This window comes from Camelus ferus, chromosome 11 (assembly GCF_009834535.1).
Source record: "Camelus ferus isolate YT-003-E chromosome 11, BCGSAC_Cfer_1.0, whole genome shotgun sequence".
Lineage (NCBI taxonomy): Eukaryota > Metazoa > Chordata > Mammalia > Artiodactyla > Camelidae > Camelus > Camelus ferus.
This window is the reverse complement of record NC_045706.1, coordinates 72,227,489-72,244,464: the sequence shown is the minus strand read 5'-3', so window position 1 is coordinate 72,244,464 and position 16,976 is coordinate 72,227,489. Positions and strand designations below refer to the sequence as shown.

The following is a 16,976-nucleotide window of genomic DNA, read 5'->3' as shown; positions in this document are numbered from 1 at the left end:
AGGGCTGCAAAATTAGAGAAGGTCAAGGTTTTGCAAGAGCTAAGAGGGGTTTCTAAAGAGCTCTTATCATCTATGGGGATTTGGGCAGCTGGAAAATGTTTGGCCTGGCGAGTTTCTGGGGTGGGTGATTAGGGAGGGAAATTGGAAACATACCAGTTGCTGCATAAGTCCAGGAAGGAGGCTTTTCTACTGGAAGGGTCAGAACAGCTGGGGGCGAGTTGGGATTTTGCAGCAGCCCTGAAGGAATGGAAATGGTGGCTTTTCTCCTCAAGGGGGACCGGCAGAGTTGTAACAGCTGGGAAGACCCAGAGCAGTGGGTTTTAAGGAGGGAAGTAAACAAAGACTGAGGGGGAAAGGTGCCTGCAGTGCAGCGCAGTCTGCCTCACATGGCATGTTTTCAGCACTGGCAGCGGTTTCTCCCTCCCTGCTCTAGTGAGCTCCCCGTGCCCGTTTACCCGCCATCCTTCCAAGGGCCCCATCCTCGGCTTGCGCTTTTTTCTGGGAATTTATGTCTATAAATCACCGTTCACCTCTTGTAATAATCCTGCAGGACCATTCAGTTTGCTAAAAGTATTAAAATTCTAGAACTAACACTTGTGGGAGATAATACCCTTATTAAAGATAAATTTTAGGGATGGGCAAAATGCACAGTAGTAAGTACTTCACGAGATGCGTTCCTGGGAGAGTTTTGTATGAATAGATTTTGGTCAATCAAGTCACCTTTAAATTTAACTATAAGAGTTTGTTATTTAATTCAAAAAGGTGCACTTGTGTAATCAGCCCTGTGCTAGACTTAAGCAAATGGCTCTTTAAGATCAAATAACCAGGGGTCCTATTTAACACAACTTATAGGTTTGAATCTTTTTAACCATTATACTTTTGAAGTATAATGCAGTTCCTAAAAATGAATAAAACAAATATATGGTATAATGAATTGGCATAAAGTGAACACCGATGTAACCATCACTCAGATCAAGAAATAGAACATCTGAACATTAGAAGTCCTGTATGGCCCCTCTCCTTCCCAAATGTAACAGTTATCCTCAATTACTCTGACATCTAACACTGTTTAGTTTTGCCCATTTCTAAACTGCATATATGTCAAGTCAGATAGTTTACATTTTGTGTGTGTCTGGCTTCTTTCCCTGATCATTCCATTAGTGAGATTCATTATTGTTGTTGTATTTATTTACCTGTAGTTCATTCATTTTCTTTACTAAATAGTATAGCATAAATTCCAAAATTAATTCATGCATTTTACTGTTTTGAACATTTAGATTATTTCTGGTTTTGAGCACTTATAAAACTGCTGTTGCATGATGGGTACGTGCATAGAAATGTATGGGCACACGTGCAGAAATGCATGAGTCCCTGCCCAGAAATGGGCGGTACACATACTGAGCTGCAGGTGGAAGTCATTTCCAAGATGAAGCATTTAATAGTTGGTGGATGACCCTCCACGCTCTCTTTCCTGGGAATCATGTGTCCTGGGCGGGATGGTTACAAGATACAAGCAGACTGGATCCCTGAGTCACCACTTGGAAGGGTGCTGCCTCGGAGAGCCATTAGATCTTCAGTGGATTCTGCATGACCAAAAATTTACTCCGATGTTTCTAGACCCTAAGATTTTGAGTTTATTTATTACTGCAGCACAGCCTAGCCTAATCTGACCAGTAGAAACAACATAAACATCTTATTTTCAGAATATTTTTTACAATCAAATTTAATTAATTAATTATTTAAAAATTGAAGCGTAGTCAGTTACAACGTGTCAGTGTCTGGTGTACAGCATAACGTCCTAGTCATAAATATATACACACATGTTCAGTTTTGTATTCTTTTCCATTAAAGGTTATTACAAGATATTGAATATAGTTCCTTGTGCTACAGTCAAATTTAATGATCGATTTTCAAATCTGAGAATTTCATCATGTCAATAAGAGCTCTTTTTGAGTAAAAAAAAAAAAAATCATTCTAGTTACCAACAGGCAAGTGACAGAAGGACATTTAGGGACTGGGCACCCACATCAACATGTGGGACCAAGTCAAGGACCCCTTTCCATTATACTAGAAGAGTCCAGCGGTCTGCGATTACTGGAAGGACCCACTGGTGGACCAGCTGGTGGTCTGGTGACACTTTTATGACTCTCCCATCTTCTCTAGTGAAAAATACCAAGATTTTCTGGCATCGGGGCTTAGTCAGGAAAACGGCCACTGCAAAGTGCAGGGGTAGGGAAGGGAAGCTTTCCTGAGTGTGGGAGCTGCAGGGGAAGAGGGAAAGAGTCATTAATCCTGTCCAGCTGAACCTTGTGCAGGGAACCAGCTGGAGATTTCGAGAAACCCCATAGCCCTGCAGCTGTGGCCACAAGCTGGGCCGTGAAAGGGGAGTTCAAGACGTGTCACGTGGGAGCTGCAGCCTCTGTGGGTCCAGTGAGCTCGGGGCTGCCGCGAGGACGGTGAGGTGGGCACAGAGCTGAGCCCCTCTGTGTCTGTCCGCCATCATGTTTAGCTGTGTGAGTGTCCTCTACTGCCCAGTCCCCAGGGAGTGCCTCGCATTGGACAACTGTAGCCTGGAACCACACAGGGAAGGGTGGTCTGAAAAGCATCGTCCCAGCCTCAGATGGAAGCAGCAGTGCCCTGTTGATCGTAGGCAACCCAGCTTTCATTTATGAGAAGTAGTTTTCTAACTGATAATCTCTTACAGGACGCTTAAAAACTAGGGCATTGCTGAAGGAAAGATATTTCCTTCAGAGATTAATGTGTCCAAGGTAAACGGTTATGGCTTGAAGAAAGAATGAATACTCAGAGCTGTATGACCTGCTAACATGAAAGATCCAAAAACCACATACTTCTTTTTTTTATTACCAATTTTATTTTAAAAGTTTTTTTTTTTTAATGGAAGTATTTCAGTTGCAATGTGTCAATTTCTGGTGCACAGCACAATGTCCCAGTCATGCATATACATACATATATTTGTTTTCAATTTTTTAAGGGTTATTACAAGATATTGAATAGAGTTCCTTGTGCTATGTCATATAATTAGTTGATTTACTGCATAAGCCACACAGTATGGAGGGGTCTCCTGCAGCCGCGGCCTCGGTCAGCACTCTGCTGGTCCAGCCCGTCTCCCTACTTCTGGACTTGCTTCACATGGTGTGCAGTGGGGGCTGCTTTCCTGCACTGCCTGCAGAAGAGTCTTGTAAGAGCGGGCAATTCGTTTTGGTGGCTTTAGATCAGGCTGTGGGGTTGGGGGGGGTTGATTAAATTGTATGTAGAAAGATGGGCCAAAATGTGTGGAAAGGGACAATATTCGACGTAACAGGGACAGATAAAAAAAGAGATCAAAGCAAAGTCAGGGACTATAGTAGTAAAATCTACTGTATGGCCAGAGGGAAGGCAGACCCACATTTCATAGGGCTTGAAGCTTATCAAATTTGGGGGCCTTCTTTAAGAGAAAGGATGAAAATTTAAGAATAGAAAATTAGGTACAAGAATATTGATTTAAATGAAAAATGCATCACAATAAGCTGTAAAATTTGAAAGGCTGAAAAACACCATACATTTCAAAAAAAATTCCACATGAAAACATTTTAATAAACCACCTGACACATCTCGATAATACTATTTTTCCTACATTTTTTGGCTGCACACCCTCCCCCCACCACTTAACTGAGGTATGGTTGACAATTAAAAATTGTACGTATATAAGGTGTACAACTTGATCGTTTGATGTATGTATATGTTGTGAAATATTCACATGTATGTTGAGAACACTTAAGAGCCACACTTAGCAGATTGCAAGCATACAATGTTGTTAACTGTAGTCACATGGGTGTGCGTTAGATCTCTAGAATGTATTTATCTTGCATCACTGAAACTTTGTGTTCCTTGAACAACACCTCCCCACATTCCGCCTAGCTGCCTGTCTTTGACCCCTTTTTCGATTCTGTAATTTTGTAATACGTTTTCCACAAGAAGAATGGAAACGTAGTTCACACGCAGGTGAACTTGCTGGATGGATAGTACTGCAGGCTGGTGTCCTCACACACTCAGGAATTCACATCAATTCTAGTTTATTGGATTTCCTTCAGAATATATGGTGCATCTATAATTGTCTGTGCTGCATTTAGAATCTATTCCTGACAGGGGAGCACATCCATTTTGATGGGGGGTAGTTCAGAATTAAGCCACTCTAACAATACTGTGTGGTTTTTGGTTTTTGTGTTTTTTTATTTGTTTATTTGTTTTTGTTTTTGTTTTAATGGAAAGAATAGCCACAAAGTTGCTTCTGGCTTTAAGAAGCTACATCTCAAACTGTTACTCCTTTGCTACCAGAACCCTTCCAGGGCTGAGAAAGTGGGAATGTTCAGATGGACACCAACATGACTTCAGTAACAGAGGGTGGGAGGCGTGTTATTGGCAGCTGTTCCTACTCCTGGATGGCTAGCAATAGTGTAACTACACACGGGAACTGTAAGCCACGCAGATCTGTCCCGGCAGAGTCAGGGCCAGGGAGAGGCAAACCAGGTGCCAGGGCGCTCATTCTCTGGGCTAGGCAAGTGCAAGGTTGGCCCCTTAAATCTTCCTCCCTGGCACCTTCTTTGCCTCAGCTTAGTCCTGGCTCTGTATTCATTAAACCCAAACTAAATGTCTCTCCAACTTCTCTTTCCTAGGCTTGATCCTCAGAATGTCCACTGCTACTTCAAAGCCACTCAATATGAGGACAAGTTAAAAGTTGAAAGAGACAGTGGACTTGACTGGCGGTGGTTAAAATATATTATTCTGCAAAATTTGCAAAAAAGTAACCATGTGTTCACACTTCTAAGACCTCCAGTGCCTCGGAGAGGTGTTTTGCAAGTGAGGGGCCCTGGATTCAAACATCTAGCCTCTCGATAAACGTTCCTCAGCATTCCAACCATGGCCATATTTCCAGGTCTGAGTTTGTTGCACTGGCTTATTTTTGCTTTCAGGACACTGATTAAGAGCTCAGGTGCTGGAGCTAGACTATCTGAATCCTGGCACTGCCACTTCCTAGCTTGCGGAACCTGAGCATTTTATTTAACACCTCCGTGCCTCAGATTTTCTCATTTTACACCCATAAAATGGGAGGGTATAAGAAATAATAAAGGGATTAGTTCATGTCGAGTGCTTCCCACAACGTCTGGCACATCGTAAATCCTCAATGCTTATCAGCTACTGCAATTTTTATTATTAATAGGCTCGCTCTTCATGTTAATAGCACGTGCTTCTTCTCACACCACGCTGTAAACCCCGAGGGACCTTTGTGTCCTGTGATTAGGCCCAGAAAGGCTTCCCTGTTTTTCTGGATGGGTTGCTGACTACACGCAGGAGGAAGGAGTCAGAGAAAAATGGATTTTCCTCCCCCGGGATAATACTGTCACCGAATTACATTTAAGTAAATGAAGGAATTGGGGCTGTAAAGAAATTTACTGGTTCACGGCATGCCAAAGAGAAAGTCAAATGAACATTAACAATGGACCTGGCATTCTTTTGCTCCCAAAAGATATGCGAATGCATTATTTTAAAAGAAAAAAAAATCACACGATGGACTGCAATTAGACCTTAAAAAAAAAAGTTGCCTGTTAATTCAGCCTCCTTCAGACGACGTGTCCCTAAGACCCCTCATTTCTTCCCTTGGGTGGGGCGCTGCGGCCGGCGAGGCTGGGACCGAGCAGGGGAGGAGGGGGCGAGGGGCGAGGGAACGGGAGGAGCTCCGGCCGCCCGGCCGCGTGGGCGCAGGAGGGCGGAACCGCGCGGGCCGGTCGGCGGTGGCGTCAGTCTCTGGCGCCGGGGAGGACACCGCCCTCGGCCAGCCCCGCCCGCAGGCACCGCCCCCAGGCGGGCGTTCAGGGTCCCCCCGGCGGGTATCGGGGACTCTGGCCAGGGGCCGCGATCTCCGTCCCCTGCGCGGCCCGCAGGGTGCAGGGGCCCCGCGCGCAGGCGGGGGGCGCTGTGGCCTCGGCGTGGGGACCGAGCGGCCGGCCGGACCCGCCTCCTTCCCCTCGGCGCCCGCCCCCCACGCGCCGTGTCGCCGGGAAGCCGGGAGGAGACAGAGAGCCCGGGCTCCGCGGCGCTCGGCCCGCAGTCTTTGGCCGCGCGAAAGCAGAGCGGGCGGCGCTGCCCGAGCCCAAGCCGCGACCCACCCCGGCCGCCTTTGTCTGGAGCCGCGCGGCCCGGAGCCGCGGCTCTCGGGTCGGTGACAGCTCCTCCCTCAGCGGGCGCGGGTCGGAGGAGCGGTCGGCCGGGCCCCGCTCACCGCGCGCACGTCCGAGCGCGGACCGATGCCCCCGCAGCAGGGGGACCCCTCGTTCCCCGGCCGCTGCGAGGCGCCGCCCGTGCCGCCCCGCCGGGAGCGCGGGGGGCGCGGGGGGCGCGGGCCCGGGGCGCCGGGGGGCCGGGGGCGCGCGGGCGGCTCCGAGGGGCGCGGCGTCAAGTGTGTGCTGGTCGGCGACGGCGCGGTGGGCAAGACGAGCCTGGTGGTGAGCTACACCACCAACGGCTACCCCACCGAGTACATCCCCACCGCCTTCGACAACTTCTCGGGTGAGCCGGGCCCGGGGGGCGCCGAGGCGCGGGGGACGCGGGGCCCAAGGGGAAGCCCCAGCTGGGAAGCGGACCGAGTGCGGCGCGGGGACCTTGCTCGGGCTCGGGGTCGGGGCCGCGCGGGGCAGACCGCGGGACCGCGGGGGGCGGGGGAGCCCTAACCCGGGCACGAGGAGCGGCGGGTGCCTCGCATTTCAGGAACAGACGGCGCGGGTCTGCCAGGTCGGGCTCCGGTGGCCTGGTCAGTTTCCTGCGTAGAGTAGCTGCGTCAGGTCGACGTTGCTGGCGCCGCTGCCGAGTTTCGGTCGGAAGGTGACGCGCAGGTGCCATTACCTGTGGCCCCGAGGGTCGGACCCTTCCTTTTGGCGACTCCCCTCACTGGGGGCGTCTCCACTTTAAAAAGCTGCGGAGACGAAGGAAGATAGTTGTTTTAGTGAAAATGGTACTAAAGGCACTGGTGAAGGCTTAGGTTTGGATTAAACCTGGAGAGTAAACACGGTTTCTTTCCTTTGAGCCTCACCGCCTCCCCTGCCCCCACTTCCACCTCCCCCATTGGCTCTGTTTCTGATTTTTTGTATCTTTTCAGTATCTCTTTAGCCTACTTAAGACTCATATGTGGGGCGCTATGCTGTTTGGTTTGGTCAATACAAAAATCAAAGGAATCCTTAATCTCGACTTTTCAAGTCTTTTTGAAATTTAAGAAAAAGTTAAAATCCACAAAAGCTAGTATGAAACACTTACTCTCTCTTGTTCTTAAAAAGAAGCAGCAGCAGCAGCTTTTTGATCTTCTAGAAAGTTATGATGGCATGGACTTGGTTTCATCCACCAGGAAGGCACCCTAGGTTAAAGCAGTGCAGTGCTTGTGGGTTTCTCACCTAAACGATACTGGTTTTTTTCTTTCCTTTTTTCCCCTCCCAGCTGACTAGTATAAACATTTATAAACAATTCAGAAAGTTGTATTGAGACAAAACTGAGTTCTTTATTCAAACAGAAACCTCCAGGCAGTGCCCTGGTGCAGACCCCTCCCCAGATACCCCCTTCCCAGTGGAAAGATGGGCATGACTTTCTTTCCTTCCCTTTTTCTTTTTTAATCCTCTCTTTGAGCTGACATGGAGAGATAAGCAGTGCTCTCTTTTATAAACAGGACAATGCGGGCAGCCTGTGTTTGTACATGTTCTCAAAACAAGCTACACTTTTATGATAAACCCCGAAGTCGTGGAACTTTTACCAAGGGGAAAGCAAAATTATTTTTGAGATTTTCCACTGACTTAAAAGTGCAAGATTGGTTCCCATTTACAACCCCCCGCCCCACCATGTTGTTTTTAGGTTTTTTGAAACAAGTGCGACAGGAAAATAAATCTGGGGCTGGGAGAATAGCCCTTCTGGGGTGCCAGCAGAGGCTCTGGGCTTTGCTCCTCTGTGGCAGTGGAGTGAAGTGCTGGCCCTGAGGGTTTGTATACAAAAATGCCTCCAAGGGGCCTCCTTGTTTTAGGCAAGTCTTGAAGTCACTAGGGGACCTAGGATAGGGGCTGAAGGGTTTGGAGTGAGAACTTGCCGTGCAAGTGAAAACTATTATTCTTCTGAAAAGGGTTAGAAGACACCCCCCTGACAGTTTTGGTCTTATTTTTAAGCTGTGGTGTCCGTGGATGGGCGGCCTGTGAGACTCCAGCTCTGTGACACTGCAGGACAGGTCAGTATCACATCGCTGGGCAAACAAATGGCTTTTTAGTTTTTGGGAGGGCGGGGTGTGTAATTAGGTTTACTTATTTATTTTTAGAGGAGGTACTGGGGATTGAACCCAGGACCTTGTGTATGCTAAGCACCTGCTCTACCACTTGAGCTATGCTCTCCCCCCTGGAAATGGCCTTTTAAAGGCCTTCAAATAACTCTCCCATAACTGGGACATGCTAAAGCCCCATGCCTGCCTTTGGCCCCTCTCAGAGGGTGGGGGTGGGGGGAGATAGCTCCGCACTAATAAAACAGGGTTTGGCCCAGCTTTCTGTGGGCAGGACAGGGGACGACAGCGTAAGAGCATTTCTTATCTTATGGGAGTTTCTGATCTTATTTACTTTCTGGTTTTTATTAAAAATTATCAATGATGCTTTGTAATCATTTCTCAAAGTAAGTTGGTGATAAAATCACTTTATTAAAGGTCAAAAGAAATACATAAGAAATTTACTTAAGGAAAAGTATGGAGTTTTTGTCAGTAAGTGTTAATGTTTCCCTCCCTATGTGTGGTTGGACTCATGAGGGCCACCCACATCCCTTGAAACAGAGATACAGCGGTTGAAGCTGTTTCAAGCTGGGGGAATAAATGAACTGGGACTTTGTCTTTCTGAATTGTGAATATTTATTCTTGTCTTGAGGGCTGAGTACTTGGGGGAAACAGCTAAGGAGTGATGGAGAGGAAGGATATGGTGTGGGGTCCCCTTTGGGGCCCCCCAGAGAGCTGGGGGAACCCCGTCCCCTGACACAGTGCTCACATCACAAAGTCTAGCTGTGCCCTGTCAGAAGCGTTGTCTCTTGAGTTTGCCAGAGTGACAGTTAATAAGTGTGTAGTCTCTCCAGTACTTGCTAGAGTTTGAGAAAGTGCTGGGGGACTTTGTAGGCAGGTAAAAGTGCCCACTTCATTTCTGAGGTGTTGTCACATGACTGTCTGTATTTAAGAAGAAGCTGGCTTTCCAGTGTCCCCAAGTGCCTCACCTGAAACAGGGCTTCCAAGTCACTCACCTGCTCCAGACAGCAAATTCAGGGTTTTTTTTTTTTTTTTTTTCTTTTTCCCCAAACCTCTAGGTGACAAGGCCAGGTAGCCCTGATCCCCAGCTGATGCCAGTTTGGCGGTGGCCACGGTGGCAGGCGACATAGCCCAGTCTCTTCTGTTCTCTCTTTCCCTTCTGCTGGGCTCCTCAGCTTCCCACCGGGAGCAGAAAAAAACAGTCTGTATTTTATTGCCTGTGGAAAACAAAAATCAAAGAACACAGGCTCTTCTAATATTTAATCTTGCTGAATGCTCTGCTGCTATTTATAACTAAAGCTTAATTTCTGTGTATAAAGTGAGAATGTTTTTCCTACCTAGAGTCAGATTTTCTGATCTTTAAAATGAGGATTTCGTAGCACGTCAGTAAACAGAGGCGTCCCCACTGAAGCAAGAAGTGGTGGCAGCAGAGCCTGAGAATAAGACAGAAGGCAGGAAAACACAAGAAAGCAAAAGGCGCGCTCACCTGGGAGCCTTCAGGGAGGAGCACGCAGCCGAGTGCACACGCCTGCCCGCTGCTCGGCTCGCCTGTTAGGTGCCGGTTCTGGCAGACACAGCTTCCCTGGGCTGGGGTTCCCGGGCTCGTGCCTGCATGGTGCCTGGCACCTAGTGGGGCTGAATCACAGTTTGTAGAATGGATCCATAAACGAATAGAGTGCTGGGTCCTGGCAGATGCAAGCTGAAATCACGGGCCTGCCCCTTAACAGACTCACAGTCTGTGGGGAAGACAAACCAGTCAGTAGAGTTCGTGAAGGAAGCTGGTGATGTTACAGAAGGAGGAAGGCGAGGTCGGCTCGAGGTGCAGGATGGGGGAACCTGGGAGGGAAATCTCTGGGCAGTTTTAAAAGAGAAAAGGAGGACTTCTCCCAGGAAGACTTCGTAGAAGTGATCCCAAGTTATCCAGGAAGAGTCTGACTTTTCCTTAGTGTGGTCTGCTTCAAAGTCAAGGAATCTTGAGAATCATTTTAGAAATATTTTCATGAAAAAGGTTTATAATTAGGGAAGTAGAAAGGTTTGGGTGCAAGTTGGGAAACTTTAGTCTATTTGGAAATTATTCTTGTGTTCTCCCAGCAGTGTTTTCATTGAGATTCACTGTATTTTGTGTGTGTGTGTGTGTGTGTGGGAAAGGTAACTAGGTCTATTTATTTATTTTTGGTGGAGGGACTGGGGATTGAACCCAGGACCTTGTAAATGCTAAGCAGGCACTCTACCACTGAGCTGTATCCTCCTTCTCAGACTCACCTTATTACTTAACTGTTGTCCTGGTTAGTAAAGTAGGCCTTTTTGTGTAATTAGTGAGGCCACCATCTACAGATCTGTAGAAAACCAACTTCAAGAACTGTTTATAAAAGATACACAACTGGTAAGATGAAGTCAGTTTTTTTTTTTTTTTTTCCCCTTGCTTCCCAAGTATCAGTCAGTGTTTGTTTTGACCATTAATTAGCAGAGCTGGTCAAGGTGGTGGTCTTTTTCTGCCCTCACTACTCCAGAGCTGATAAACTGCCTTGTAAGAGACCAGATCTGACACTTGCCATGTTTCCTTGGCCTTGTCACAGCCCGTGGAACTCCTCCTCCAGGCAGTCTTCACGGTAGCCCCGAGGGGTTAGAGTGACTCTCGTGACCTCCAGGCCAAACTCCCTGGAGAATGGGAGCGCAGGTAGCCGTAGCCTGGGGACCAAACACAAGTTTCACATAGAAGCTGAGAGCAAGAATTAGAGCTGCCCTGTCTGGGAAATAACTAGAGATGGCTTCTCATGCCTTTGAGTTTTCTTGTTAGGGGGCTAAGTGAGTATCCAGGTTGTTAAAAGGAGTTTTTAACCTTGGACTTACAGTCTTACTCAAGTGAAAATCGATCAGACTGAGGACTTTAAGAAACATACCTTTGCTGAGGAGAAAGCAGTACCCCTGAAACAGGAGCTCGCTGTGGCATTGCCAGTTGCGGCTGGGAGTTCTTCATGAGGCACTGGAGAAAAATCTTTATACTAAAAAAAATATATATATACACACATATCAGGCTGCAGGTTGACCAAGACGGCTCTCCAGTTGCCTGTCAGTCCCGTCCTGCCCTGAACTGAATCCCTACAATGCCTTGGAAATTGCCTGCAAATCTCTGGGCCTCAGAACACATTTCCTTGAGGGTACATTCCAGCTGGCCTTGTCACGTGTGTGTGTGTTGCATTTATTTCAGCAAATATCTAAGGTTTCTGGTCAGGCGATGAGCAGGAGGGTTTAATTTCTGCTTTGCTTCCCGAGTCCCTTAGCCAGAACCCCAAGAGGAGAGGTCTGTGGAGCCAGATTTCCAAAGCCCTGTCACCAGGCCTGGCCCTGTGCTTGCCTTTCTTTTGATTGGTAATGCAACCCCAGATTCCAGGGCACGGCCAAGCGGGAGTGCCTTCCAGCAACGGGGTGCAGCGCCCGAGGGAGCTGACTTTACACTGGCCTCAGTTTTGGGCTTCTTCCTTTAAGGCCTCTGAGAACAGAGGGAACGTTTCATTAAAAGATCTTCAGGGCCGGGCGGTGGTCCACCTGGTTGAGTTTCTTTGTTTATTCTTTCAGCACAAAGTTGGCACTGAGAAACTCAAGTCTTTTTTTTTTTTTTTTCAACTTTATAGAAGACAGAGAAGTGGCAATGACATTCTGAGACGCCGTATTCATTCCTGAGCGTCTCAGCTGGTCAACTTCAATATTGTTACTTGGTTGTTGCCCCACAGCTGACATATGGAGCCTCACATGAAGAAAGAGCACTCAGATAAAAAGATCGAGGTTCCCTTTATACCTAGAAAAAGGCCACAGATGCACTGTGATGTGCGTGTAAATAGTAGTTTGTAAATAATGAGCCTGCAATTGAGAAAGAAAAACCGGGCTGATATTTACTTTTGTCTTGCCACTGGGAAATGATCCATCACATTACATCTGAGGATGGTTGGCACCCACAGATAGAAATTTTAAATAGGAATGAGATGATGTAAATGTGTTCCTACGAGACAGCTGAGTGGAAGCTTTCAGTTAGCTAAAGATGGTGCTTCTTCAGGGAACTACAGGGTGTTTGATATGAAGAAATGCTGATTTGGAGACAGATGTGCCAACAAGGGCTGAGACCATGTACCCAGCCATATCCCCTTGGACTGGACACTGCCTGGTGCCCTGCGTGCATCTCTGTTAAGTGAATGACCACAGCACAGCATTCAGCGGCGCGATGGCTGGTTTGTTTAACAGCCCCTGACTTACACCATCCAGTTCTCTGTATCTCAGAAGTAGGGTGGGTAGGCCCTTTGTCTGGTCCTTTATCTTTCCAAAGCATCATGCATGGAGGCCTCTGGGATTACTGGAGGGAAAAAAGGGAAGGGCAAGTAAGAGAAAAGGCAGGAGGGAGAAAAAGGAGATAAAGCAAGAAGAAAAGATGTTATGTCCAGCAAGCAGGAGAATGTGTGAACCAGTGTTGGAAGTGACACTGAGAGACGCACGTTCTCGGGGTTCCTTGTGGGAGTGACCTACCCCAGGTCCTCAACACCAGTCCTGCGTCTGATTCACAGGACCTTCTGCACCGTGTGTGCCCTGAGTGTGCGCTGGGTGTGCACAACGCAGATGGGGTGGCACAAGCATTACTCACAGCTGTCGTGAGGATGGGCAGGGCTGGGTCCTACGGAGAGGAGCTGTGTTAGTAGGCTGGGGTTCGCTGGGGTCAGGTGGAGCCCTGAGGATCCATAAGGATACTGCCTACATTTTAAAAGCACAGCTAAGTACCAGAGTTGAAAAGAGTAAGTCTGGGTTCAGCCTCTGGGCTGAAGGCTAGGGAAAGTAAATTTTAATGTTTAAATCAGTCTACTTTCAGTACTTTTTCTGTGATAAATTGTGAGTAGGTCATGAGCATGGAGGAAAACATTGAGCACATTTGGCAGATTACGTGGGGCTGGGAGCGTGGCCCCGCTTGGCAGCAGAGTCCTTTCTAAGACACGGGCTCTTAAACTTCCAGAACTAGCAGGCCTTCTACTACCTGCCAGACCTTTTGCAGAAAAATGTTACAATGGTCTTTTTGCTGATGAGAATGGATTTCCAAGGTAACCTTTGGATGCTTGGACTGGTTGCAGGATGAGTTTGACAAGCTCCGGCCTCTGTGCTACACGAACGCCGACATCTTCCTCCTGTGCTTCAGCGTCGTCAGCCCCTCCTCCTTCCAGAACGTCTGCGAGAAGTGGGTGCCAGAGATTCGGTGCCACTGTCCCAGGGCCCCCATCATCCTAGTTGGGACACAGTCGGACCTCAGAGAAGATGTCAAAGTCCTCATTGAGCTGGACAAGTGCAAAGAGAAGCCGGTGCCGGAGGAGGCGGCGAAGCTGTGTGCCGAGGAGATCAAAGCCGCCTCCTACGTCGAGTGTTCGGCCTTGACTCAGAAAAACCTCAAAGAGGTCTTCGACGCGGCCATCGTGGCCGGCATTCAGTACTCGGACACGCAGCAGCAGCCGAAGAAGTCCAAAAGCCGGACTCCGGACAAAATGAAGAACCTGTCCAAGTCGTGGTGGAAGAAGTACTGCTGTTTCGTGTGATGCCGGCGGGCGGCCCCGACGGGCCGTTTTCCGATGGAGTCATGCGAGGGGCTGTATTAGCTGAAACGACTCCTTTTACCGTGTAGAACCCGTGCGGAGGACGCGTGCGCGGGTGCACCGCGGGAGGGGCTCCCACTCACCCGCCCCGCCCTTGCCTTTGATTTCCTCCTTGCTTGTTTGAGTTTAGGGATGAGATACTTATGCAAGCTGCGTTGAAGTAAGTTAAGCATTTTTCAGGACTCTGGCAATTTAGAACTCATTAGACCTTTGGATTAATTTATATCTAATAAGAGAAAGACACCTCAAATCGGGGTGTTAAGAGTGAAATTTTGCTACGTGTTGATGTACAGAACAAAGGGGACGTGGTGTGGGTGCTGTCCCCTGCCTGAGGGCTGCTCAGTGCACTGTGCTTACGCACCAGGCCAGCTATGGTAGGAATAACTCTTAGCTTTGAAACCTCATACTTTTCCCCCGCTTTTTTTCTAAGGAGCAAAAAATATCTGAGAAAAAAATGAGAGACCTCTGCCTATAAAACCTCACTTTTGTTATAACCTTATACCCAGTTGCTTAAGATTTAAAAACAACCAACAGCAACAACAGAAACCCACATCCCACTAACTCGGTGGCACTGTGTAGACCCAAAAGGAAAAATTGTTGATTAGGATTTTTTCACCCTGAGACCAGTTGTGCTGAAACCATATAAGCAGAGTGCCATGTGGAGTGTAGCAAGTGACAGAAGCTCTGTTTTCTTTAGGGAGGGATTCACGTTGGGATCAGAGCGTGATATTTGCTGTCAGTACACGTGAACCAAACTGCGTGCACCTCTGGTGATCAGAGCCCTCGGGAGCACCAGTCTGGAGGGTTTTTAAACGTCTGTACTTCAGTTGTCCCGTCTGCAGGGAGGCGAACACTCTTGAAAGGCCTGTAGCAAGCAGATACTTGTGGGTCACAAAATATACTTTTTTTTTTTTAAAGTCAGCCAAAATGTACTTTGTATACACACACAAACACGGATGTATATATTATACATATATGGCTGTGTTTGCTGCTGACTCAGACTTTTAAACAGTTAATGGGAAAAAGCATGGCCATGAACACAGATGTGAGGGAAGCTCGGCTGCCTCTTTTTATGAACACTTTTTCGAATAGACCTCTTTTTGATTATACCTTACCTAGGATTTTAAGTCTGTCTCAACGTGTTTTTGAGACCATGTTAAAACAAAACAAGAACAGCTCTCAGAACCTGGTTTAAAATGAATATCTCTTGAAACCTGTTGAAACGACCAGTTAAATCCACAGTTGCCTTTCAGGGAAGTGGCCGCAGAGGCCAGCGCTGTGTGTCCGAAGGGTCACGGGGTCTGCTGTCTGTGGGGACCATTGCTCCCCTGCTCAGCTGTTTCCTTACTGTGGAACAGTCTGAAAATCATGTATTTGCGAGACATTCTTGTTCTTCCAGGTGGCAGTTTTTAGGGCTTAATGTTCTAGAGGAAAAAAGTGCCGTATCAGGAGAAGAGTTTTACCCTGTGATGGGTGAGCTTCTGAGATGCCAGAAGGTGCCCTGAGGGATTGGATTGTAATGTCAGGCTTACAGTGGGTGAGGCAGACCTACCAAAATCGGTCAGTAACTAGGGAGGTCTCCGTAGAGCCAGCCGACAGAGTTTATCTTTCTGTGGGTCTTGTGTGGCCCATACATATGTATACACACAATCCAATTTGTGTTTCTTTGTAGAAAAAAGTAAATGATCGGGTCATACTTTAGGGGCTTCTTTTATTTCTGTTAGTCAATAAAATTAACTAATTTCCTTGTTTAAGAACTAAAATGCATACTGTTTACTATTTATTTTTCAATACATTGAAATTGAGATCAGTCATAGTTTCCTGAAGTTTAGTTACAACCTGAGTGAATAAAATGACTTCATTTGTGGAAATGCCCCAAACAGAATGAATGAATGAAATGGATTCGAAGCTTGGTGCCTGGCTCACCGACCTGGGGGCTTCCCAGCCTGGGCTCTGGCTGCCCCAGTGTGGACGGTGGGGGTGAGGGGGAGTTATCAGACTGGTAAGTCATTTCAAACAGTATTTTTATATGAAACCAAATGTCATGAAGTACAATGCAAATTAACTTTTAAGATAGAACACAAAACTTGAAAGAAAATTTATGCATGTGACAGTGTCTGGAGGCCACTCCTGGTCCCCTTGAGAGGGTCCCTTGGCGCTCTCTGCCTTTAGGGCCGCTGGTGGACAGTGGTCAGTGAAGAATGCCTGTGAGCTTTACTCAAGTGTTTTATTTTTAACCCATCTTGATACAGCCTGTACCATTAACACAAAAAACCTAGAAGGTTGACGTTTAAATGCAACAGTTTTTAATGTTGCCAAATTTATGGAATTGTAAAGGTACGATTGTACTTGAGGTTTCCCTCCATTTTTCTTGGTGAAATTAGAGATTTGGGCAGAAGAGTTTTGAAAAGTATGTGTTTGAGTTAAATATAAATTGGATCGACTTCAAAGCTCAGACGTTGTTAAATTTACAGCTTGGTATCGCAGAGATTTTACAAGAGTTGCGCCGTAGGGAGCACCACTTCAGCATGACTCCTGCAGTGTAAGCCACTCACACAACTTACACACACAGTATGCTGTAAGACTGTTACCTCTTCTTCCCGTGTCTGTGGAAATGAGCCTTTTGTAATGTCATTCTCGGTGCTTGACAGACTTAAGAGAAACCACCCAGCTCTTACACAAGCCCAAACAAGGGAGGGTCTCCTCTCCGGACCGTCTCTACCTGGTGCCTTACCAAGTTGTACTTTTCTGTTTTCAGGAGTAAATGATGTTGAGCCGAACGCTGTCCTTGAAAATGCTATAAATGAGGTGTTATGAAATAAATTCTGATATAGCTGCACTTGCCTTTTCTGCCGAAGAATTTCTTTGGGAGCGAATAGAAGTTCAGCCACGCGGAGAGGCAGACCCCCAGAAGTGCCCTGGGAACGCGTCCCCAACCAGCATTAAACACCTGTTCAGTGTGGGGTTTTGAGAATTCTGGGGTTCCGTCTGACATAAGCGCCCTCTGACTCTGCACCTGTAAGGGGCCATGTGCTGGGGCCCCTGGGTGTTGGGAG

General features: G+C 47.4%; 1 protein-coding gene across 1 annotated transcript; it reads left to right on the top strand.

The window, feature by feature from the left end:
* Positions 1-5,693: 5,693 nt before the first annotated feature.
* Positions 5,694-16,759, top strand: RHOU (ras homolog family member U). Its single transcript, XM_032491867.1, has 3 exons — positions 5,694-6,564; positions 8,196-8,254; positions 13,408-16,759. Exons 1-3 carry the CDS (start codon positions 6,303-6,305, stop codon positions 13,861-13,863), a joined length of 777 nt encoding a protein of 258 aa, XP_032347758.1. The 5' UTR covers positions 5,694-6,302; the 3' UTR covers positions 13,864-16,759.
* The last annotated feature ends 217 nt before the right edge of the window (positions 16,760-16,976 follow it).

Bases quoted from the DNA above. Each gene is read 5' to 3' on its own strand.
- RHOU (XM_032491867.1), top strand. From the start codon at position 6,303: ATGCCCCCGCAGCAGGGGGACCCCTCGTTCCCCGGCCGCTGCGAGGCG. The intron at 6,565-8,195 runs GTGAGCCGGGCC...CTTATTTTTAAG, and splicing joins CGCCTTCGACAACTTCTCGG to CTGTGGTGTCCGTGGATGGG. The intron at 8,255-13,407 runs GTCAGTATCACA...GACTGGTTGCAG, and splicing joins TCTGTGACACTGCAGGACAG to GATGAGTTTGACAAGCTCCG.